The following is a 24,717-nucleotide window of genomic DNA, read 5'->3' on the forward strand; positions in this document are numbered from 1 at the left end:
GAGCAGCTGAGAGTCCTTTTTAATAGTTAAGTATGTTATCCACAATCTCAGGTACCTCAGCACAAATAAAGCATAATGCTCTGCCATGTCTTCTTTAAAAGTGATACAGTATTATACAAAAATAACATGCACATTTTGTTGAAACATTTTGCTACTTTTTTGCGTATTAAAATCCACCACCATCATAGTTACATACAGAAAACCTTGCAATATTCTCAGTTTGCAATTTTGGCAGAATTTATATTGTTTATTTATGAAATCTTAAATCAGTTTCACAGCTATGAGACAATGTTGTAAAAGATGGATATTTTATATTCTCTATCTCATATATATATATATATATATATATATATATATATATATATATATATATATATATATATGTATATGTATATATATATATATATATATATATATGTATATGTATATATATATATATATATATATATATATGTATATGTATATATATATATATATATATATATATATATATATATATATATATATATATATTCTCAATATACATGTATAAATGTACTATGAATTAAATAAACAATAGTCAGGAGTGTGATCACAACGTTAGATGCTGCTAAATCACAGCTTTTTAACCCACCCTTGAGCACTAAATAACACACAAGCACAGAGATTGACATAAAAGGACAAAATGATCACCAATAGGATTTTCTTTTAAAAATGCTCTAATAAATTCAGCCAAGAGAAGGACAGTCTTAAACGCAGACCTCATGATGTATACCATTTCTTACAGCTCCCCAAAAGGAGTAAGACCTAGGTGAAGTTTACGGTGATAAATAATTTTCACTCTGATCAAAGAGGTCACCCCTGCCACATTGAGCAGTCAAAGGCAGCTGCAGAGAGTTTTCAAGCTTTCAACCAAAAACGGGCACCAGGGCCAATGCCACCATAGCCAAAGCTGTGCACCAATGCTTTCGACACAGTTTTCCAACAAGTTGGCAATTTGATAGGCACATCTGTTGGACTTGGTATTGCTTGGAGAGATTCAGGATGGAGAGATGGAGGGGGAACCAGTGTGACAAAATACAACCATTCTGAGAATCCTGCTGAGTGGGGCCTGTTCAACAACGACAACAACAACAACAACAAAAAAGCCTAGCAGATTTAGTACCTTAACACAAAGTCAATGCCTCAACCTGTAAAGACTCAAAACGTGTCATTACACATCAAAAGATCTAGCTGTCTAAGCAGCCACAACTTCCGCCTTTTCTCCTCAAGCCCCTGCCACAAACACAAGAGGGACAAATTAAATGAATAGGTAACAGTTGAGAAACAATCAGAAAAGGCAACACTGCTGGTTCTGTTTGATCTTTCTTCACTTTGCCTACCTTTCCATTGAGGGGATTTTACATTGTTGTCACTGTCATTACATATAAGCAGGCTAGCAGTCCATCCTAGTGCTTCCTGTCTTCAGACCCCCTTTCCTTTCTAAATCCCTGTCTCTCTCTTGCCGCTACTCATGGTTGGAATCTAGAACTCAGCAAACTCCTTTGCACATTTCTCTGTGAAGGAGACTCTGATTTCCTCTTCCTCATAGTCATCGAAGTTGCTTGTGTCGCCAGGGCCTTTGCACTTAGGAATAAAGGGAGCTTCCACCTGGAACACACAGGACAATGAAATCATCAGAATGATCTAGTTTGGTCTAATAGAGAGCACCACCGCAGCACCATGCACCATAAACTCCTGGATGACATTGAAATAGGCCTCAAAAGATCAAAAAAAAAAAAAAAAGACAATTTAAAAACAAATTTACGTACATTTACAGCTGTACACAGTAACTTAAGCTGATTAAAATGGGAATGAAACACATTATACAATCGAGAAATCACGCTTTAATACTTGCCCATTAATCCATATGTGGTCACACTGCAGGGTTAATTATGTGATCCTGTGCTCACATTTGCTATCCCTCAAGCCACCTTATCTATTTCTAATTCAGCTAGGAATTTCATAGATTTCTCTGAAGAAAAAAGATATGAACTTTTGGCATTATGGCCGAGAAATTAACAAGGATATTAACACTAAGAGCTCACAAGCTTTTCTTCTTGTTATAATAAACAAATAAAATGTAGTTTTTAATTTGTCCTTCTTATCATGTCTATTGTCTATGTTGTTTACACAGTGTTGGCACTCGATATGTGACTGACTAGAGGATCCCTCTGTGTGCAGCCTTTTTTTGATGAGTCATTTTAAGGTGTCCCTTTTTTGTTATGTGACCTTTGTGAAACCATTTGTCAAATATCAATCTAATTCAGGCTTTATGCATATGCAAAATATACCTGACGATTGTCCAATTTAAAGATTTGATCTTTAAATTGTATGGCAGTAGTGCTGTAACCACCATTAGCTATTGAGACCATTTCAAAAAAACGAGGCGGTTTACTCCTCAGTACCTCACCTTCCTCTGGTAGATGGCAATCCAATCAGTGGTGGCAAACCACTTGTGGCCCTTGATATCATTGACTCCATTCCTGAGGTTGCCAAAGCGCTTGGTCAGATCCACCTGCAGCAAATTTCTCAACAGATCCTTCAGGTCTGAGCTAAAGTGGGAGGGAAAGCGAACCTGCAAAACATAAAAGCTGTGTGCGTTTTTGTTTTCAAGCATAGTATGTTATACCTCAAGCTAAATAGACTGCCACACTCTAGTCTACAGCTGTAGGTACAGACTAAAATGACATTGTGCCCACTAATGTTAACCTTTCCTGTGGTTTTCCAGGTTGTGACATGTCTGCTTGTTTGCAGCATTACACTTTCTTCAGACTCTTATGTTGCATAAATCCTTTTGGTCCACCGAATTGCAACTGATTTTTGCTGTTCTCGCTGACCAGTTACGTGAGGGACTCTAACCTACTGACAACTATAACGCCATGTTCAACTAAGAGCACTTGTTAGTTGACGGATATAAAGTTTACATGACACTGTTGTACATATCTAATAAAATGGCATTAACAAAATGTCAAGTGCAAGATTCATTATCTGTGTCCTACTCATTCAAAACCAAGGAAATCATAATGCACTCATAACCATGACAACTCTATTTTCAAGGGGTTTAGGAACTGAGGAATTATGGGACAACAAATGTAGTGATTTTTAGGTTTAAGGCATTTTAGAACATGATTTATAAAAACATTTCAGTGTTTTTTTTTTTTTTGGAATAAAATATTAAATACAGGAGGCAAAAGTTTTAATCTGGTCTAATATATCAATACAGTACAAAAATAAAATATGTTCACATCTGAGGAATATACTACTGGTATGAAATATTTACTTAAAATGCATTATTAAATAATTATTGTTTTTTAATATAGCTTGAAACAATCACACATCAGTTGAGGATCTATAAATTATTGACAGTCAGGACAACCAATCTACTCATGGCAGTGAAAAGGGAGTCTTGTGACTGTGTTCTCTAAACTCACCTTCCCTGATACAATCTTCTCATAAATCTGAATAGGCTGGTCTGCAAAGAAGGGGGGGTACCCAGCAGCCATCTCATATATCAGCACTCCCAGAGCCCACCAGTCCACTGCTTTATTGTAACCCTGGAAAAGACAAAAGAAATAAGGGATGACATATTCTTAAAACAAAAGTCATATCAGTGCTGACAGCAGACATTAGGCAGAACATTGGTCCTATAAGTTCTATAGTTGGAGTAAGAACTCATCTACTCTCAGTATAAGAAGCATTGTTGTTTGCTATGGGCTGAGGTGAACACTTACTTTACTGAGGATGATCTCTGGTGCCAGGTACTCTGGGGTCCCGCAAAGTGTCCAAGTCCGGCCCTTCACCCTTTTAGCAAATCCAAAATCTGTTACCTGAAAGGGAAATTGTACAACTAAGTACTGATCATGTAATCCCAGAGCACAGAGACCAGCTGCTGCTGATGGCTAAGGAAACAAACACGGGATCCTTGCCTGTATGTAACCTTGCTGGTCGATGAGCAGGTTCTCCGGCTTCAGATCTCGGTAGATGAGATCCAGTGAGTGAAGGTATTCAAAGGTCAGTACAATCTGGGCTGCATAAAAGCGGGCATGTGGCTCACTGCAAAACAGATCAGCCACAATTACAGAGAGCTATCAGTGTGCGGAAATATTTAGAGTGAATTAACTAAAAGTCCATTTACCTGAATCTACCAATTCTTCTTAAGTGTGAGAACATTTCACCTCCAGGTACGTACTCCATTATCATATACAGATTACTGTTGTCCTGTGAGCGGAGGGGAGCAGAGGAGAGATCAGTCTTACTTTGACATGCAAAACATACACAAACAGGAGGCTATAGAGCTTTCAAGATAAATAGATTAACTTCACAATGCATACCTTAAAAGAGTGCTCCAATCGCACCAGGAAAGGAAAGCTGACAGCTTGCAGTATGCGCTTCTCATTCAGTGTGTGCTCTATCTGCTTCAGCTTTACTACCTTAGAGGGGTCAAGACATAGAGTAACTCAGGCTACACAGGTTGCCAAAATGACTCAGATATACAAGAACACATTGAAATAAAAAAAAAGAGGGGATCACAATTATTGAAAAATGTTTGTTTGAACACCAACTCCTCAATGTCCAATACAGCTAGGTATTATCTGTACCAATAATACAAATAGCAATGACATTTTTGCAAAGGCCGGACCTCTTTAATGATGACCAATCGGTTAGTAGAGATATGGCTGAAGGACATCTGAGCATTTCTATGACTATTAACCAATCAGAGGAAGCACACTAGTGCTTCAAAGGAAATTGGATTCTGTCACTTGTCCTTTCTTCATGGTGCTAATAACCAGCAATTGATTGTAAAAAGAGAATAACGGTGATGTCAAAAACCTACAGTTTGTTAGTTCAGAAGGATAAATAAATGTATAATTAACGCAATATAAATCTACACTTTGTAGGCAATTAATTATTCTCACACTTTCATGTGAATGTTCTTTATACACGTTCTTAATGAGAGACACTATCATATCAGAAATAACTACTGTACCTTTTGTTTGTCAAGTATTTTCATGGCAAAATGCTGGCCCGTCTCTTTGTGTTTTACCAGCATGACTCGACCAAACGAACCAGTGCCTAAAGTCTTCAAACGCTCAAAGTGATCCAATGCCGCAGTTTGCTGAGGGGTAGAACAGGATGTCAGGAAGATGAAAGGGTGCAAAACATACAATATGGCCTAGTTTAGTTTAACTGCTTCCCTAAATGATACCTAGATTAAAAAGTATTGTCATGTCAGCATTTACAGTAATTACTGTTGTTTTAATTTGAAATAAAGATGTGATTTTTGTTTATATAGACTATATCAAAGATGAAGCCATTAAAAAAAAAACATATTTCACATGAGCCCAGCAGAGGGTGCACTGCCCTCTAAAATGAAAGGAAATTAATTTGTTCATGACCTCCATGAGTCTTCCCCAGTAGGTGAGTGTGGAAACAGAAGGCCAGTTAGCTTAATATTCACTATAAAATAGCACGTACATGGCCCAGTAAGTTGTCTCAATACAAAAAACAACAGTATTAGCAGACATACAATAAAAACAGCTGTAATGATACTGTATAACAATTTACAGTAATAACTTATGTAACAATGTTATTTGCATTATTATAGAATGAAACTCCCTCACCTGTGCTGGATTCTCCCATTTCTTCAGGAAATCTTCTTTGGCTTTGGCAAGAAACTCCTTCACTGCAATTAGAGCCAAAGTGGATATTCATCAGTCCAAGTTCATCCGTTTTTAAAACCCACCAAGAGCAGAATTAAATGCATTTTGTATAAAAGGCCACCCTAACCTAGCCACCAAGACCCAGAGAAGCCCACATATGTATTTTTAAGATAGAATGTGGATCCACATTATGTTCAGACCCAAACGTCTGCTTTTATCCTCACTTTGAAAATTAACAAAAACAAGGCCGTAGAGGAGCAGAATTCACCTAATGCTCAAGTTTTTTGTCACATAAATACTGCTCAAGTTAACCAACAGAACAAATCACTATAATGTTATGTAAACTAAAGAGTACTAGTTACTCCCTTTACTAGTCACTTCAAATAGGAGCCCATTTTAATTAGATTTGTGTTTAAAAACACAATTGTAGCAAGTCTCAGCATCAGGAAAATAAAAACCTCAGGCAAACAAGAACATATCTTTTTTCACCATGCCTATATTTATGTAACAAAAATGAAGCTTGGGGGAAAAAAAACGTGGACATTGGTAAACTTCATGATTGATTTTTTATTTTTTTGCTTTACTGTTGTGGCTCTGTGAAAAAAGTTTTATGTTGTCGTTTGTCTGTCTGAGATTGTATTTTTCTAATACCAAGACCTGATACGATCAGATGATTTTTATTATGCTATTACACACACACAACCCACCCAATTCATCACTGGTGCAGCTAGATAATTAAAAAGCTACAAGATAAATAGAGATCAGCAAAATAAAGCCAAGGTGTGGCTTGTGGTTACAAACACCTGTGACTGCAAGGTCCAACAGCTGGTGAGTTTCTATGAAACTAAAAAGATGCGAAGACACTGAAAACCAATTTTTGTGACTAACAAGGGGTACTTCACAAGTCACAGCTTTACGGGAAAGTGGCAAAGAAAGAGCAGCTTGCCTGACATCTCAAAGTGTTAGTCAGAAGTCATGTGGGAGATTTTAAAACAAGTACAAATATTTTTTCTTACAAAGAGCCTTTGAAACGGACTGCTATAATCAGCAAGAGTCGAACTCTGTATCATTAACTCAATAGGTTTTATGGTGATGCCAACATCTTGTAATGTGTAAAAATGCTTATCTGTAAGTTGTCAAGTAAAGTAAATGCAGTACAATGCACAGAAATACTGCAAGAAAAACATTAGTCAGGAATGACAGCATCCAGACCTTAATCCTAACTAGAATATAGGCATTTTAACATATGCACTCCAGACAATGTCTGAAGAATCAGGTCCCGGGTTGTGTGTTCACATGTGCCCAGATGATCTTCTGGGCCAGATGGGTTCTCACTGTAGGAAATGGTTATTTGGTTTTGGTGAGGGGTGGTCACTGGGTAGAACATGCAGGAGCCATTACAAGGACTTTGTACTAGGGAGCTCCAGGATAAAGTCTCCACGCCGACTGACTTAGATATTTGTTTAAGCTCACCCGCCTAATGTTCAGAGAAGTTCAGGGTTCAAGAGCATGCTTATATCAGAGAATGTGGGCATTGGTCTTGTATATTGAGTGGATCCTTTCAGAGAAATTCAAAACTTATTTCAATTGTAAAAACATTATTTTGAGTGGACATTTTGGTCAGCATTGAGGTTTGACCCTGGGCCTTCAGCTGCAGATGTAAAATCAGCATTTCTCCACTTCACGGGCATCACAGTGTTTACGTTCATCTCAAACTATGGCAGCTCCTACTCTACAGCATGCTGAAAATGCATCTCTATCCCAAACAGCATCAGTACTTTTAACAGTGGATTTTGTCTGATCATTGTTTGTTACCAATGCAAGTAGTTAAAACAAGAACTCAATAGAAGACTCCCTGGTTTAGATGCTAACAAATACTATGGTTATGCCTTTTCTAGTGCATTTACAAGCTGTAAGAAGTTTCTTCATGCACATATAGCTATAAAACAAAACAATGCTGATTCTAATTAATTAATGTTTAATTAACATCAGTGTAAAGAACCTTTTGCATATAAATATTACAATGCACTTCTCATTTCAAATGAGTAATAGCTGTGTTAGCATTAGCAGCTTTTCATCAAAGTTTCATCATTTCAGAAACAGTCACAAAGCTCCTTGTGAAAATTAGTGAAGAGCACATATGGTGCATGGTCTTAAAGCAACAGACTTGTGCCTGTGGACAGATTTTGACAGCTTGTTAGTGTCATATGCAGAAGTTCATTTTTCTTGCCCTTATCTTTATGAGGCTAATCACAGTGTTCTGTGGGAACATGTAGATAACCCGTCCTTCCTCATTCCTCCTTGTTCACTATGCACTAGTTTGAACTAGCCAGCCTAGCACTGCAGGGATAATGTCCTGTAAGCCTGGGACACAAAGGTGGTCAAAATTAAATTATTGTTCAAAAAAGGACAATAGTTCCAATTTGTGTTGCCAAATTGTGAATATGGTGAATTGCATGCAAAATACTGGACTAATACTACTGTTTGAAATATGAAAATACTAAATTTGCAATGAAATTTTGTGCACAAGTTTTACACAAGATAACCTGTGTTAAGCCTTTCAGAATATGGTGGAATGTCTATCTGTCTAATCGATTCAAAACAACAGCCTGGGGCACAGTTTAAATAAAGCCAGTCAACAGTCAATATTGAAAGTGCACGGTAATTTATTCATGAGCTTTGTGATATCAATATACAGTTTATGGTTGTTGGAGGAATATGTGAAGGAAATTATTCAGATATTGTAAACAAGCAGCAACTGTGAGAACTTTCATCCATCTCTCACACATGTACACTCAAAACTAAATGAAGGTTTAATCCTCTTGTAGCTACTGTGATTTCCTGCAAATTCTCTCAAGACCAGCAGCTCAAACAATATGATGGGAGAAAGCCAGCAAGAAGAGTAAAGACCAAAGTTCGCATAAACATGTCAAGAACACTGTTGCTTTCACAGAGGGCTATAGAAGCAGACCAGTCGCCAGGGAGAAAACATTTCCCCTGAAAATTGTTCATCTCCCACATCCAATAGAACGAGCCACAAATGGAGCTACTCCTGTCATAATGTGGTGCTGCTTGAGAAAGGACTTGGAGGGGAGAGGGGGGGTGGTAGAAGCTAAATAGCTAAATCAACAGCTGACTAAAGACATCTCTTGATCCTCTTTCAGTTTTTCTTTCTGTTAGATTTGGAAAGCTTTGCTGCTGTGACAGCCAATGGAAATTTCAGGTGATATGCTACAGTTCAATACACTGACTCGGCTGTAATCCTAATTTCTTACCATCTGGGATGACTATGGGTACCTCTGGTGCTGCAGCATCTGCTGAGCGCGACCCTGATTCACTTGAGCGCGAAGATGACTCCCTCTTCCCTGCATGCCTTCTGGAGCTCTTCCTGTCACACATTAGTCCTGCAAAGTCTCCCCTGTTCTTCTTCCTTGGCCTCCTCCTCACAGCCACTGACTCATGACCTATCCTTTCCCTCTGAGAGCACTCTGGTCAAATCAGCAGCCCCACTCATCCATAGACAGACTCGAGTGCCTTTGCCAAAAGGGCGTCTTCAGTCTTCCTTGAGACTGTTGGTTTGTTGGTAAGCAGGTTCAGAAAGTTGCATCCACATCCAGTGTGCAGTAAACATTGTATAGAGATCAGCACTGCTCCCACTACACTCACATAGATCAATTGGACCCTTGCTTGGTTAGTATCAATATTTATTCTGTACACAAGGCACTCTCTCTGCTGTTCCCTCTTATGCCAAACACACATGCAAAAGCACGAACACACAGTGGCTATATATTGATCAAAACGGGGGCATAATCACCAGGGGGAGGGGCAGAAAACACTAGCTGCTATTTTTATTCAACCCAGAGAGGAAGTCCTATGGAAAACTAGGCCTAAGTGAAGACCCTTGAGATGATGCATCTAAATGTGACTAAAACTTCCCCTAATTAGCTGAAGAGATCAGATGCCACAACTATGAAGAAACTTTCAGAGTTGATCTGGGTGTTTTAGAGCGGTCTTAGAAGAGACCAGCAAAACAGGATTGCACTAACCACAGTGAAACTTTTACTCCCTGCCCAAATGCACCAGAGAGTCTGTAAAGTGCCAGCGCTGAATCGATTCTCCAAAAATCAATCCTACATCTCCCCTGGGCCTCACTGGCCCACTCTGACGCAGGAACAGAAGGGTTATATTAGGGCAAGCTGACCGACATTTAACTGTGAAGCGCGCCAAAATAGGTCTCAGTCTGCGTGAGGCCTTGTTCAGATAGCATTCAGCCCCAAACGGTGCATAAGAAAACTGTCGGGGGACATACGATGAGCTTAATGTCAGCTAGAAAGGTGTTCGCATGTGTATAAACTTGAGAAATCAATTCAACCGCTGAAAACTGGCAGTGGACATTTTACAGTGACTGTTGAGCAAGCAGTTACTAACAAAACCACAAATGGGAAGCTGTTTTACAGTATAGTTTACTGTTAGAACTGAATTGGCTAGTTCAACTACTTATAAATTCATAAGTAGAGGAGCTCACAGACTGAGCTGCTGGTCATGTTACTTGTGTTATATCACATTCACCTCTACTGAAGTGCATGCAGGGACTCAAGTAGAGTGGTGGTATCCATTTATTTAACTGTGAAGATTAAATTGTCTATCACTACGTTCCCCCAAAAAATAACCTTTGTTTATCCCTTTCTGTATGAGTCTATTTTATATAAAGAGATTCATTAGAAAACAACTAACTGAATTACGGAAGAATCGGTATTAAACCCCATTATCACTTTATGAAGAAGCTACTGTTTCTTTGCCATTGCCAAACTCTATTCCTTTTGTTTTTCTTAACTTTCAGGTTGATTCAGCATCTCTGCATTGTTCCCTAAAAGTATGAGGGCTTGCCAAGTCACCAGAGCTGCAAGCTTATCTGAGGTGGCTGGCATTTCAACATTAAGGTCCGCTGATAATCAGTGGAGGCTCATAACAAAGCCCCTTTAACTGGAAACAGGAAGTGATGAGCGATCCCAACACAAACCTGTCCTTGTTATACAAGCCAGCTGCGTGCAAAGCAGAGCAGAGGCAGGACATGAACCACACAGATATTTATAGTCGGAGGGAGTTGCACTTTGACAGGGTGTCACCTCGTTATATGGACAATTCAAAACGCACAATTAAATGCCACCATTCCTCATGTCATAACTGCTTGAGCACAGTCTTGGTCAGATATTGTGTGTGAAGTACAGGAAAATATTTCAGAGCTACCACACACTGATACAATTAGATATACTTAAAAGGACCTTAAGGAAACAATAGACAATGACACAAAAGTGCTAGAACAATAAGTACAATATCTGTGTTTGTAGAGGTTCATTATTACACTGTGCAACTAATTCATTCTTTTTGCATACATACACACACACACACACACACACACTTACGCAAACACCTTGGCGGAAACAATACATACTTGTACAACCAACAACTACAGCCAGCAGACACTCATCGAGTCATGAGATTAATTTAGTAACAAACATCAGCAAGAAAAAAAAAATCTAATCCGTTAAATGTATGAGCTTCAGCTCAACCTGTGACTTGCTAAGCTAGGAGGACACTGCACAAACCACAGCTCCACCCCTAACCAATACTCTTGTCTAGCTCCAGAATGAAAACTCACTCCAGCAGCAAGCCTCTAGCTCCTCCTGTGGTTGGTCATGCCTGCCATCTCCACTGCTTGTGTCCCCTAAACACGGCCCAGCTCGGTGAAACAGCCTTCCTGCCAGCCTGTGAATAACAGACATCATATAAGGCTGGAGGGAGCCAGCTGATAGCCAGTGTAGAGTCTCAACACTGCAGTATGTCTGAATGGTCTAAATAGTAAGAAGTCCAGAATATGTGATGCAGCGTCTTGAAGGCTACAACTTCAAGCTACTCTAACCGGCTGTGTTTGGTTTATAGAGCAGTAGCTGCTGTGACTAACTGTGCTGAGCCTGGGCTGGACCTTCCTTGCTCCTTCATTTCCTGCTGCAGTTCAGTGTCTGTACGCCCCGCTTCTTCCTGTGGGTCAGAATCAGCTTTGTAGGCAGCCACATTGTCCTTAATGTCTAGCTGCTCTGTGGAAAATTTGTACTCCTGAGTTTGGGCTGTAGACCCCTGGTCTGCACCTGTCTCTGGGGTTAGGGTGTGCCCACAGCAATTAGGCTGATATGGATGTGAGGCATGTCATATGAACAGACTTCCCACCAACAGTGCCTCCTATGTCTCTCATTATAACCTACTATCTACTTTTCATAACTTCTAAAGCATTAAAAGAGCAAACCTTTATTCTACAACTTAGTAGTGGCAAATCCTGGTCCTTTAGCTTACTGTCTGGCTTGTTTTTCAACCATCTCCACACAACAGTTTCTGACTGACAGAACACACTTGATGCAGGTAATCAGCAGTGGGCAGGGCAAGGATAGTGGAAAAAAGCAGGACAATGGCCCTCGAGCAGCAGGATTGGCCAACCCTGCTATAACACCTGAACGCCATGGGCCATATTACAGGGGTTTCCAGTGGTGGGTTCACATTACAGAGGGACTCATTGCCATTCTTCACACCTACTCTCAACCAGCAACAAGTAGCTGACATTTATTTTGCAGATACCTGTTCAGAGTTTGCACACTTGAGTGTTATCTATGGTGTCATGGATAAAGCATAAAACAGTGTCCTCTCAGGCATGCTCTAGTGCCAGTGAAACTGACTGAAGAGTGCTTGGATGGACTTAACAAGCATCTTAATTATAAACAGAATTACATTTTACCTTATTTTGCAGCTAAAATGTGAGGTTCAGGCGGTAATGACCTGCCATTTATTTTGTCAGCTTATGCACACGTCCCCTCATAACTATAACTAATAAAAAGTAATCAGTCAGATGAAAACCAGAATGATGAACTAAATAAAAAAGTTGTAGGTAGCAATGGCCCACAGCATTACTGGTAAGAGCAGAGCCTCTTTTTTTTCTCTGTCACAAGCACAAATATGAACGCAAACAAACACACTCAGTGACACATGCAAGTGCCCCTGTTTAAAATGCTGCTCATCACATGATGTTCAAGAGACTCCTGAGCTCCAAGTTTCTGCCTGGAGAAGATCACTCTCATGCATCATATGACCCCTTTCCTTCTCTGATAACATTAAATGGATGTGAACATTGTTAAGATTCAACAGCACTTAGATAAACATTATGTGCATGTTCATTCTTGCTTCACATTTATGCATTTCTTAAAATAAATACCCAGATTTTCTATACACAGATGTTTGTTCTAAAGTAACCAGGATATCCTACTCCAAGTCCACACAGGGTCTTTTACTACCTTATAAGGAGGAAACATCAGAAACATAAACCACAAAAAAAGCTCTGACTGTTGTACAAGGCTAGTTGTTGTCATCCCCACTGGTACCTCTGAACACAACCTGAGGCTTTTAATCACGAGCTTTCCCACAGAATCTGTGGAGATAATAAATAATCATCTGCTGTTCAGTTGAGATGAAAGCAGTAAAAAGAGCCTGGCTGAAGCTCAAATGTGGAAGTGAATGGCCAGGGAAAGTTTTCATTGGGTTTCAGATCAAGTTAACAATCTGCTTATTTTGCTCACTTCTATATTTTATAATGGGGTGTCACTGGGCATGATCTCTGGGCTTTTATGCATTATCCATGTGCTAAGTTGTACTTGGTACTATCGTGGGAAACAGGAAATGACTACAGCAAAAACGGTGGTATGATATAGCTAGCTTCTGCAGCTAAGAGTACAAGGTACTCACCACTCTCCATCTCATTGCCCTTCTTTGCGGTGGGCGTGTTGCCCATGGTGGCAGGCTGAAGGTGGAGTCCCTGGGTTCGGACTGAGTTGTCTTTTACAGGTCGTTGAGTGATGCTACACCCGCTAACACAGTCACTAGACTCAATGAAACTGAAAGCTAGCTACTAGCTAACAGCTACCATTATTGACTAATGAGTGAAAATATACTCCAACACTTCTCCGTGTTGACTTCGGTAAACCCCAGTCGATCGAGTATATCCAAGTCTGCAGCAAACACTAATTTGGGTTGGCTAGGCTAGCACGGCAGCTAACTCTAGCAGAGATTGCAAGTGGACGTCTACTTGGTCGCGTTAGCTCCCCAATTTCCAAGCAAACAGGAGCAACTTAAGATGTCACTCGAGCGTCCTTTATTTCCAGATATGACCTGATTTGTCCAACGTCCAGTCCGACACATTAGCCAGACCGTCGAAAGCAGTTTTCCGCACGTCTAGCGAGCAGGCTAGCGTTAGCTTCTAGCGTCCCTCGTAGCCGAATCCTGGCCTGAACTAACCAGGTGTTATCTCAGTGTATGCAGGCCTTTTCGGTTGAGAGCTGGATAACAAAAGTGGTGTCCAAATTATTCCTTTTTTCTGCTGTTGGACAAGTCAAATGGATATCTCCTCATTAATTTCTAATTCACCCGTTTCCTGGAAGCGACCTTCTGACAGTCGACTCCTAAGATCAACAGACCCCTTCCATTAATCTTCAGACGGCAAGGGAAACTCCAGTCATCCATCCACCGGGGCCCGCCTCTGGTCGGGTCTGATTGGCTAAAGACGCTTACGCGACAGATGTCGCAACTCAAGCGCTGATTGGTTAAGCGTGGACGCAGCCAATCACGGTACTGATGTGATTCGTCTGTCAAAATTCATTGTCCCGCCTCCCAGCCTTGCTAGTACCCAATACGCCCTAAATCCTAACTGTTGTCTTTCCTTTTCTGCTTTTAATCAATATTGTTATTTGCGTTGATCAAGCTATGTTTCATCCGGTCGATAAATCATATGCAGCGATCGTGCAATCATGTTTGCAGTGCAACATTTTCTTAAGCCATTTCGGCTGCCTAGCCACCCTTTTTTACCCGACCGACCTGTGATTGGATGTGACGTTAACACAGTCTATTTTTAGAAGAAATGTGAAATAAATGGGGATACTCACACTGATATGCGTTACAGATGTACGCTGTGTTATGTTCTTAACAGACAGGAGTAAAACATGCTATCAATACAGATGCATTTATAAAGTGTTGTTTTCCAACTTTGGCAATCAAAATAATTAAACGTGTCACGACTAAATAACCCCTATAATAACAAGAAAGGTAATTTTCAGACAGACATTCATACACAAATACATAACAAATACAAGCTTTTTTTTTTATTTGAACACAAAATCGCAAACAGAAAAAAATGAAGTGACATATCTGTACCAAGGCCCCCCCCCCAAAAAACTCCACAATGTAAGTGGGAAAGGTTTAAGTGCATAAGGAATTTGAACACAAATATAATGTCTGGTTATTTAGATTCCTGTACAGCAACATATTGCAATTTATTTACCTATTGCTTCAGTGCTGAAATCCTCTTAAATGGGTACAAATCCGTTTTGCACCAACAAAAGGAAGGCAGGTGATCACACCACAGCTTTCTGCTCTATTTCAGTTCAGCTGCTTTTTTTATATATACCATTTTCTCTTCCATGAGTTAAACTACTTCAATACTGAATTCAGCATCATACTGAAGGAAGTCCCCAGGTATCTGATGATTATTCCATTGGGATATTCATAACCTTCCTTGAAACAAACACTCATCTGAAGCTCAAGGCGAGAGTTCATTTTTGACAGTGAGCCTTGGGGAAAAAGAACAGCTTTAAGGCAAAAAAATCTGTCTGTACATCCAAGAGAATGTCCTCACGCATTCTTCCAAAATATGGTGTCAGGCTGTAAGTCATCACCTTTCATGCTGTCTTTCGAGTTATCTCTATAAGCAGTCCATGGAGTTATCGGGTAGTATACCTAAGGGCGGGGCCTTGCCTGGGAGGCAGGATGGAGGGAGCATGGAGTTTGAAGTTGGATCTACATTTTCAGAATCTTCCATTCGCTCTGCGCAACCCTCCCAGTTTATATGGAATCTTGTAACACGTGGGTTTGATGCCAAAATATTTCTCTGAAGCTGGAAAAGATAGACAAAACAACATTTTTTTTTTTTTTGCACAGCCATCAAAGAATACAGGTTTAAAGAATGCAGTTATATTTATCATACCTAATGGATATTATTATATATTTCTATTATATTTACATGTTAATGTTAATCTCTGAGTGCAATGAGAATTTAGACAGTTTAAACCATGTCTTAACTTGTTTCCTAGGAGAAGTATTTTTATTACAGTGAACGTGTATACTAAGGGGGGAAACCCTGACATCATTTGAAAACATCTTCTCCAGCTGACTGATAAGTTTGATTTTACCTACAGCTATTTTATGCTGATGTGGATATTTGTGCTATCAGTTTGAAGATCAAAATGAGATTTAAAATGACCAAATGGTATTTGTTCTACAATGAACAACTATTTAACCTACATTAAACTACACTCCTGCAACTGTAACCATCATATCACTGCAGCCAAACATTCCAGTATTTCATTTTTCACTTGTGAGTGAAAGGTTTCATTCCAAATGTCAGCCACCTTAAAAATGTGACACCTAGAAACAAAAACTTATGTCATAACAGTAAAACTCACAGTGGCTTACTACTGAAATTACCACCAAAATAAACATCCTTGCTTACAGATTAGTAAGATTAGTGCTTAACTAGTTACATAATTAGGGGAACTTCAGAGGATTATTAGGAATTTTTCAAACATGCCAAACAAACATTCAGTTTCAACTTTAGCCATATTTGTGTTCCATGCAAGGCAATCTATCTTTCTTCTTATTATAAATTTTATGGCTAATACAATAAAAACATGTTCTTATATCTAATTATATTATTAAACGATGCTTTTATGGTGTACTTTTGAAGAACATTTGTAGATTAATATTTTATAACTAAATTTCTTTACAACTCTTCTTCATTCAAGCTTATGAAATATTACTTATCCCAAATATACTTTAAACCATGAGCATTAGGCAGTCACGTCATTATGAAAATCAAAACTATTAGCCTGACCTGTGTGTAGTCTGGCTTGATTGGAGGATTTTCACGAAGCTCTGGGTCTGTGTATTCATTGTTCACATAGTAACCAATGCGAATAAACTCCTGGGCACGATATGTGCAGGTAATCAGTACTACAGTTACACCAACCGCATCACTCTCAGGAATCAGTCCAGTGTTTGGGGCATCAGCCTGTTGGGGGAGAAAAAGCAAAAAATAAGTAAATAAATACATAAAGAACTTATTTGATAATTACCGAAAATGCTGTGGAATCACTAAGATAAAAAGTACTAATACTTGTTCAACATGCTGATTCTTAATTACTTGTAGAAACAATTGGGTTAAAACCTCCCTTACAACCCACAATGGTGCCAAGTCCCCTTCACCTGGAATTCACTCACTGATTTGGCTTAAAAAGGAACTGACATGTGATGACATTTCATTAGAACTATAAATTAAATGAGGCATGTTATGTTATTCAAACATAACATGCCATTGACTGATGTGTGTTTGACTAATCATGGACAATTCAGGTGTTTGAGTTTATGGTCCTTTATAGTCTCACAGAGACATGGGGTGATCCTGCTGGGTTTTTATTAACTGAAAACTGGCTTTTAGAGGGTAAGGGCTATTGAAGTGCAAATTCTTAGTCAACTTGACAATAGTTGAAAAACTAGTGGGATCCAAATAAACTAAAACCGCACAAGTGTCTGTGGCAGTTGGTGTTACTTGATCTTTAAAGATCTTCTTTTGGGTAGAGTACTCACAGAAACCCTACGCAGGCATAGAGAGAACATAGAAACTCCACTCAGAAAGGCACTTGCCCGACCCATGAATTAGAACCTAGGTCCTGCTTGTAGTGAAGCGACAGTGCTAACGGCTACACCACCCTACCACCCGCCAATTCATTTATGTATATCCTATATGGCTAAAGCAACAGAAAGCAATAGTTTTTCTGGTTGCCAATGGTTAGTGTACATGCCGTGTAACCAACACACCTAATGTTTCCTGTCTGCCTCTCTACTGTCAAGATAGACTAAAATGCCACAAGAATGTTTAAAGCAACAGAAAGGCCTACTTCCGATAGTCTGCTCCAACCACACACACCTGAAACACAAACATATGTCTTCCAGCAGGTACTGGTCCGACCAAGACAGAGTCAAGTACTTGGTCATACTCTTCACTCTCTGCGGAGCCAACATAGATGATCTTCCATTCCAGGTCTAAAAAAACAAAAAGATGAAAATATATCAATTGAAGTCATGTTAGGCAAACATCCACACTAATATAAACTTAATACACAAATAAATGTGTACAGATAAAATCACATGCACAAAATTGCAGAGGCCAAACCACAAGTTCAAGTTAAGGTAATATGAGACAGTGGCTGATTAAAATAAATATTGGACTACAACAATTGGTAACATCTACAATGTGCCTGCGAATATTAATGTCATTTTTATAGTTAAGTTTCACACAGTTTTTCCACAATTTTAATGGCTTTCCAGCACAAAGGCCTGCATAACTACTGTAAAAAGTAAATAATAAGGTGGTGCACTTTTAATGTGCCTATCACTAATGAGAATTTTTAATAGTTAATATTAGCAAATATTTAAGTTGTACTATACGACGTGATACGAGTTAAATAGCTTTAAGTGTGTCAGACTATGTTACGCTGCAATAACGTTACTCAAGCTTCGCAAGTAACGCGCCTTCTCACAAATCATAACTAAAGGTAGCTAATGTGGCTAATACTGTGTTAGCTGTTAGCTATGGTACACAGACTGATCTGGCAACAGGTTTATAGCTTCTTCTGTTTACGATTGTGCCGTACTTACCTTCTGGGAGGTCTTCCATACACTCAAACGTGATTTCGAACTGAAAGGGGTTTCCAAAGGGACTCGGGTTATCCAGGACAGCCACATTCAACACCTGCACCTTCGCCATTGTTGCTAGAGCGCTAAAAAACGGGGCAAACCAAACACAAGCGTTCAAACCAGTTTCCCGGGGAATGCTTTAAAAGCAACACTACTACAACACAAGCAATTCATAGCGTGAACATTATTATCTGCCAAACACCCGCTGCTTTATCTAACAAAATCCTTATTTTTACGGAGAAATACACATAACTTACTTTGTTAATGCGCTGAATAAGCAGCGTTCACTCAATTTGAAAATAGACGTGCCGCTCTCCCGCCGCTCTCGCTGTTCTACCCAAGGGCCACCGCGTCTACGGCAAGCGAACGGTGCGTGCGCGACGTCAGGACGTCGGCGTCACTGGAAACGCAAAGTCTTTCTATCGCCTCCTAGTGGTGGGCTGCTTACTACAACAATGCTGAAATGCACTTTCTCTACTCAAAGATATTTATATTACACCACATGTGCATGCCCCATGTCCAGTGACGTAAAAATAGATTTAGACAGCATTAGTGATGTTACTCAGTCCTGCCATACCATTAAACTGTTGATAATAAAAATACAAAAAGGCTAAAGCCTTGTTTTATTGAGGTCCACTCAAGGGGACAGCAGGCTAAGATGGCACATGCTCATTAAAAGATAAAAAAAAACATTTAATATTAAGGAACATCAAACAAACAAAGACACTAAACAAGCAGTCAAGATCATATCATATAAAAACAAAATGACAAAAAGTAATGCAAATAAAGCAGTCTTGCCTCACACGCCCTTGACTGCTTAGTGAGAGTACAATATGAAAGCAATTATGTTGAAAAATGTTCACAATATTCCAGTTGTCTTAAGACAGTATGCTGAGCTGAATTCATCCATTATAACAACACAGTTCTGGCATGATAAAGACATTTTTTGTTTATTGTGATTTTTCATGACATGTGGTCATTGTTGTTTCTAAATGCATTGCCCTAAAGGAATTCACAGCGCAACCTTAAAAATCATCCTTAACAAATACCATTCAAAAGATTGTCCATATTTCTTTAAGCAGCTCAAACACATGCATACCACCAGGGAAAGAATGACCATCACGCCAAGAAAAAAAAAAAATACAGTTTTTAAACTAGATGTGCTCTCTAGTGGCCAGTATGTCAAATATGAAGCTGTCTGACACCTAGTCTACAAAATTATGACTCTTAGCACCTGATATTAAACCATATTTTACAGTTAATTTCAATAATAAATATAAAATCTTGATGTAAATCAGCTCACTGTATTGTGTATTAACCTAATATACTAATACGTGTCTTCACTAAACATGACTCAGGATGGATTAGGCCTGCACTTAACACTGTAAATCACACGGCAAAAACAGAACATGAAATATTTGTAATGTTGAATAATGGCAGTAAACAAATGGACAAAAAAGTGTGTGGTCAGCTCACCACCAAACTAAGTCAATACTTTTCATAGCAGCTCTCTGCTTTTCCACAAACGCCTCAGTGCTTTCACACACTGATGAATGAAAACTACACCTGACGACCACAGATTAGGCCTGAAGCAGCCTACTTTTCTTTGCCCCTGTGAGTCCGTCAAGAGGAGATTAGGGGAGGATTAGAGTCCACCGGACCAGCGGGCCGCCGAATTCATCCTCAAAATATCTCAGGAATGTCCATATCCTTTCACATTGTTGGTGAAACATCAAACCTGATGGGGGCGCTGTTTCGGGGCGCCGCCATCAGCCAGGTTGCTCCTGTAGGTGAGAGAGGCGCAGTGCGCGCAGTTGCACTCCAGCAGGTTGGAGCATGTCAGAGCAACCTGGGAACATATTGTAGGCTATTAATAAAGTTCACTTTAAATCAGCTATTGGAAGTAATCGGACATAACGGGGCAGTAATGTCATTAAAGTAATTTTTTTTAGATAGCAGGGTCTATTCTGAGGAGTTTTTTTTGGATGGAAACTGGAGACATCGGGTCTGTTCTGCTTCACCAAACTGCGTTTTTCTTTGTACTTTGTCTGTTTTTTTCTTCTTTTGACGTTGTACAAAGGAGGATCTGTCCGCTGTGCTGCAGGTAGATAACTGCTCTCAGGTAATGTAACATGAAACTGAATCATGTGACCAATGGCGATTTGAAGAGTAGACGAAAAAAAAAAAAAAAAAGTCTGCTTTACATAAAACTCCAGCTTGTGGTGCAGTCGATGATGTAGTTCGGAGTCATTCAAGTTGTTTTTTTTTTTGTTTGTTTGTTTTAGCATGTGAACTGTCATCTTCATTGGACTTAAAACCCTTCGCTGCAGCTGATTTCTTGACAAGGTGAGGCGGAAGCACCGTGGTTCATTCGTGAGGAATCAACCTGCTCGATGTTTCCCGTTTCGCCTCGATCACCTGCAAACAGCCGGATCAAGGGTATGACAGGGTTTCTATTATACTTATGGAAAAGCCACTCAGTTCGTATTCATTTTGATAAATGATATTCTCGACGAGACGCTGTTAAAGTGTATTTAGGTTTCATGCGTTATTAATAGGATATTATTTTCATCTAGCCTGTTTGATGGTGATTCAACATCAGGCTGAATAGGTGACTCAGTGGTTGTGTTCGTTTCCTGACTAAACCTAAGATTAAAGCAGCCTGCAGAACATACAGTGTGTCTTCACTGACCATAATGTCTCTTCAGCAGTTTCAGTAAAGCGATAAATCCACCCAGTGAAGAGCTGAACCTAATGAAATGGACCAGAGCTGATGCCCCACAGTCCCCGTCTGCCACCCCCCCAAAATCGGCCCTGCTGGTCACGGCTAGACATGGCAGCGCGTCCGGATGTGCCGGCTGTTCCTGGATCTGCGGTTGGGAGTGTTTTACTGCTGGTACTGAGCAGTAATCCAGTGTGGGGTGAGTCAGTAACCATCCCTCCATCCTCTATACTCCCACACAAGCCCATCATTGTGACCACACCTACACACACAAACATGCACACACCCACACACAAAAATCCCTACTGTGATAAATAAAAAAATAAATAAAACAATAATAAAAAAAACATTCCACATCGCATGTGAAACATGCACAGACTTGTCAGCATGTTGTAAGAACGTTAGACTTTAAGAATTGAGAAATACACGAGAAAGAGGTTTGGTGTATTCAGTATTTGATTAGGATGACTAATTGTATAAAGGCAAAAATGCCATGTAACAATATGTTGGGTTTTCTCTGTTGAGCATGGCAGCCCCCCTCCTGTGACCCCTGTTTTTGTTATCAAGTTGCACTTTTGTCCTTTCAAAGCTTGCTGTTTGCCATAGTAAATGATTGACTCCAAATATGCTCTGAGACTTGGTTTCCAAAGCGCTGCTTTCTTATAACAGTGACTCAAAGTAGCTTTTTAACACAAGCAAACAAAACAACAACAACAAACTTGATTTTCCATATTTCAAACCACCGTATGTTTTTAAATCAGCTGACTGTATGTAGCTGCAGTATATTCTGCATTCCTGAACTTCTCCTCCTCCACACTCTCTCTTCTGCTCAAGTAGTTACTTTGTAGTTTCGTGATGTCACTGAGTAATCACATGGCTTTTCATGGCTAAACGGTCTGGGAACAGCACCGACCTGGTGTGATATCTGCTTTTTGTGTTTGTTACCTTGAAGAGTCTAAAAGTTACTTTTGCATATTGTTCCTTTTTTTTCTACTTGTATAAAATAATCTACTGTAATTAAAAAAACACACTTAAAAAAAAATTTGTTCAGTTTTAAATAATAGTAGGTTAGTTGTTTCCAAAAACACTCATTGTGGGATAGTGATTGTCTAATCATCATCATGGATTATATACCATTAGTAATGAGTGGAAAGTAAAATTTATATTTCTACTTTGAACCTCTACCTCTGTATCCTGGTAATTAACAGGTTATATCTCATTTTTTAAGACCAGTAATCTTCTTTTTGCTGGTTGTTGGAAATTGGTTCAGCCAATCTTTTTATTTCTCATAATGTTGCACTATTCCTTTATATTTAACCACAATACAGAGAGGAACAATGTTATGTTAGAAGTTAGACACGTGTGCTTGCATGTGGTGAACCAATTAATGAAACAACACCAACAATTATACATATATTTAAAGACCTCTCAAACAGGTTTCCAGAGCGTAGGAGTCACATGCACACATGTATGTAACAACCACAGACAGGGAGTGATGATTACAGTTAAAATACTCAGCATTTTTACTGAACAGTGCCTGATGCTGCTGCTCTCTTTTCAGGGAATACCACTGCTCCAACTGACACCACTTCTGCCATCCCGTCTGTGAGTGTAAAACCTTTCTCGTGTCCAATAAATAACTTCATTGTCACCGTAGTGGTAACTGTCTTCGTTTTCTCTGTTTGCAGGGACCTAACATTGCAGCTATCGTGGCCCCTACAGTCACCCTCGGTGTCCTTGTCATCGTCTTGGCTGTTCTCGGCTGGCTCTTCTGTGTGGTGAAAAAGAAGAGGCAGACTGAAGGGACGTACAGACCCAGTGCAGAGGAACAGTCTGGTACGCGTAGCGTGGCGGCACCAGATGCACTAAAATTACCAAAAGAGGAAAGACTCATTTGAGAGTTTGCTCTACAGACTGTAAGAATGCAAACTGCAAGCATGTGGATGGCAGCGTTCCCATGCGACAAAGCTCTCTCTCTTCAGCTGATCACTGAAGGAAACTTTTCTCAGGAAAGAGAGGATAGATTGACACATGAGGGGCAACTTAACATAACATATTTACTTACTGCTTCATTTCAGCAAGCACTGAGTGGTTTCTGCATGGTGTGGCACAATGAGGACAAGCATCTGGATTTAAGTTCCAATAGATTTTATGAACAACTGAACATTTCAAGGAAGTTTTGAACATTTCTTCTGCATAAGTAAAACAGGAGCTACAGTATTTTATCACCACTAATAATTTTAGTTTAGCGTTACTCTCGTTCTTTCCGTTGCTATAACATTTAACACATACCCCTACTTGATGTGATTCAGTTAAAATTTATACTGATATTTTACCTCAGTCTCATTTCTTTTGCTGCCATGTGTCTGATGACTCTTATGACAAGTGGTAGCAAATAATAATGGTAATAAATAATTTTATAAAGCCTGCTGTATATTTAAAAACAAGGATAAACTATCAAATTGAAAAAAATCAAGCAATTGTTTACAGGTATTCTTTGAATAATCGTCATTTAAAGTCACTTTGTTTTAAAATTTTAATTTCAACCATGCAGTGCGTAATACATCATAATCGAATATGTTTCACCATTTGATGGCATATTTATTTCTGATTTTATTAAATAAATATACAAAAATAGTTGTTCAGCTTGACAAAGAATTTCATTTTAATAATAAAAATACATAAATACTGTAACTAAAAACCACATGTTAACTCAAAACAAGTCAGAATTGTTAAATTACTAAAAAGTCTGTACAGCATTGTGAACTATATAATTTGTAACAATTTATAATTTAGTCTCTTGGGAGTATAAGTTCAGCAGTCTTAGCAGATTAAACTTGGCTGAACTTTACACAGTTTACCAAAACCATTGTTAGTCTGTGGAAAAACTGACAATTGTTATCTACCTTAACATAACAAATGTTAGTTGAGTGAGTCTAATCTTTCTGCTGGTATTCTATGAATGAAAATATATGGAGGCAAGAGAAAAGGTGGGCATGTAACACTTTTACATGGTCTCATTTTGTCAGCAACACTGATATTATTACATGGCTGTACATCATTTGTATAGTTATTAACATTTAAGATGGTAAATAACAGCGATCTAGCTGATTGTGAAGTAGAAATAAGCTTGCTCTGCATGACATTTAGATTAGGATAAAGTATAGGAAGTTACTGCTCTCAGTTTAACAAAACTGAATTTATTTAAAATGAAGTAAAGTATTTTTAAACCTCATTCACAAGCTGTTAATATTAGAAACCATTTACTTACTTAGTTCTGGACAAACATTTCATATTTACTGAGACTTGGTGATATAACAAAAGTCCAAACTATAAATAAGCTGATTAGGAGCAGAGACTAAGTAAAGCTTATATAAACATGAAAAATGCTTTTTTAATGCACAGACTGGATTTCCTCATTAATTTTTACATTAGACTGTTCAAAATAACTTCTGCTTATCACTGGGAGCT

At 39.0% G+C, this 24,717-nt stretch overlaps 3 protein-coding genes across 7 annotated transcripts; 1 reads left to right on the forward strand and 2 right to left on the reverse strand.

The window, feature by feature from the left end:
- Positions 1-524: 524 nt before the first annotated feature.
- prkacaa (protein kinase, cAMP-dependent, catalytic, alpha, genome duplicate a) lies at positions 525-14,249 on the reverse strand. 3 transcript variants are annotated; one of them, XM_026354975.1, is made up of 10 exons: positions 11,341-11,512; positions 5,643-5,704; positions 5,009-5,137; positions 4,353-4,451; positions 4,157-4,239; positions 3,948-4,074; positions 3,753-3,848; positions 3,453-3,575; positions 2,432-2,596; positions 525-1,629 (listed from the first exon to the last, which is right to left on the reverse strand). In XM_026354975.1, the coding sequence occupies exons 1-10, from the start codon at positions 11,465-11,467 to the stop codon at positions 1,504-1,506; spliced, it is 1,137 nt and encodes a 378-aa protein (XP_026210760.1). In that variant the 5' UTR covers positions 11,468-11,512; the 3' UTR covers positions 525-1,503. The 3 variants fall into 3 exon arrangements, with proteins under 3 accessions (XP_026210760.1, XP_026210778.1, XP_026210769.1); XM_026354993.1 differs by lacking the exon at positions 11,341-11,512 and adding an exon at positions 8,957-9,466; XM_026354984.1 differs by lacking the exon at positions 11,341-11,512 and adding an exon at positions 13,467-14,249 and having other exon boundaries at positions 526-1,629.
- Positions 14,250-14,862: 613 nt separating this feature from the next.
- Positions 14,863-18,878, reverse strand: asf1ba (anti-silencing function 1Ba histone chaperone). Its single transcript, XM_026366112.1, has 5 exons — positions 18,782-18,878; positions 18,486-18,607; positions 17,755-17,870; positions 16,663-16,839; positions 14,863-15,666 (listed from the first exon to the last, which is right to left on the reverse strand). Exons 2-5 carry the CDS (start codon positions 18,592-18,594, stop codon positions 15,475-15,477), a joined length of 594 nt encoding a protein of 197 aa, XP_026221897.1. The 5' UTR covers positions 18,595-18,607; positions 18,782-18,878; the 3' UTR covers positions 14,863-15,474.
- Positions 18,879-20,129: 1,251 nt separating this feature from the next.
- Positions 20,130-23,886, forward strand: crb3a (crumbs homolog 3a). Of its 3 annotated transcripts, none has more exons than XM_026362529.1 (5): positions 20,130-20,646; positions 20,810-20,963; positions 21,236-21,445; positions 22,808-22,851; positions 22,935-23,886. In XM_026362529.1, exons 3-5 carry the CDS (start codon positions 21,298-21,300, stop codon positions 23,142-23,144), a joined length of 402 nt encoding a protein of 133 aa, XP_026218314.1. In that variant the 5' UTR covers positions 20,130-20,646; positions 20,810-20,963; positions 21,236-21,297; the 3' UTR covers positions 23,145-23,886. The 3 variants fall into 3 exon arrangements, with proteins under 3 accessions (XP_026218314.1, XP_026218293.1, XP_026218303.1); XM_026362508.1 differs by having other exon boundaries at positions 20,135-20,646; positions 21,233-21,445; XM_026362518.1 differs by having other exon boundaries at positions 20,135-20,628; positions 21,233-21,445.
- The last annotated feature ends 831 nt before the right edge of the window (positions 23,887-24,717 follow it).

Source organism: Anabas testudineus, chromosome 8 (genome assembly GCF_900324465.2).
Source record: "Anabas testudineus chromosome 8, fAnaTes1.2, whole genome shotgun sequence".
NCBI lineage: Eukaryota > Metazoa > Chordata > Actinopteri > Anabantiformes > Anabantidae > Anabas > Anabas testudineus.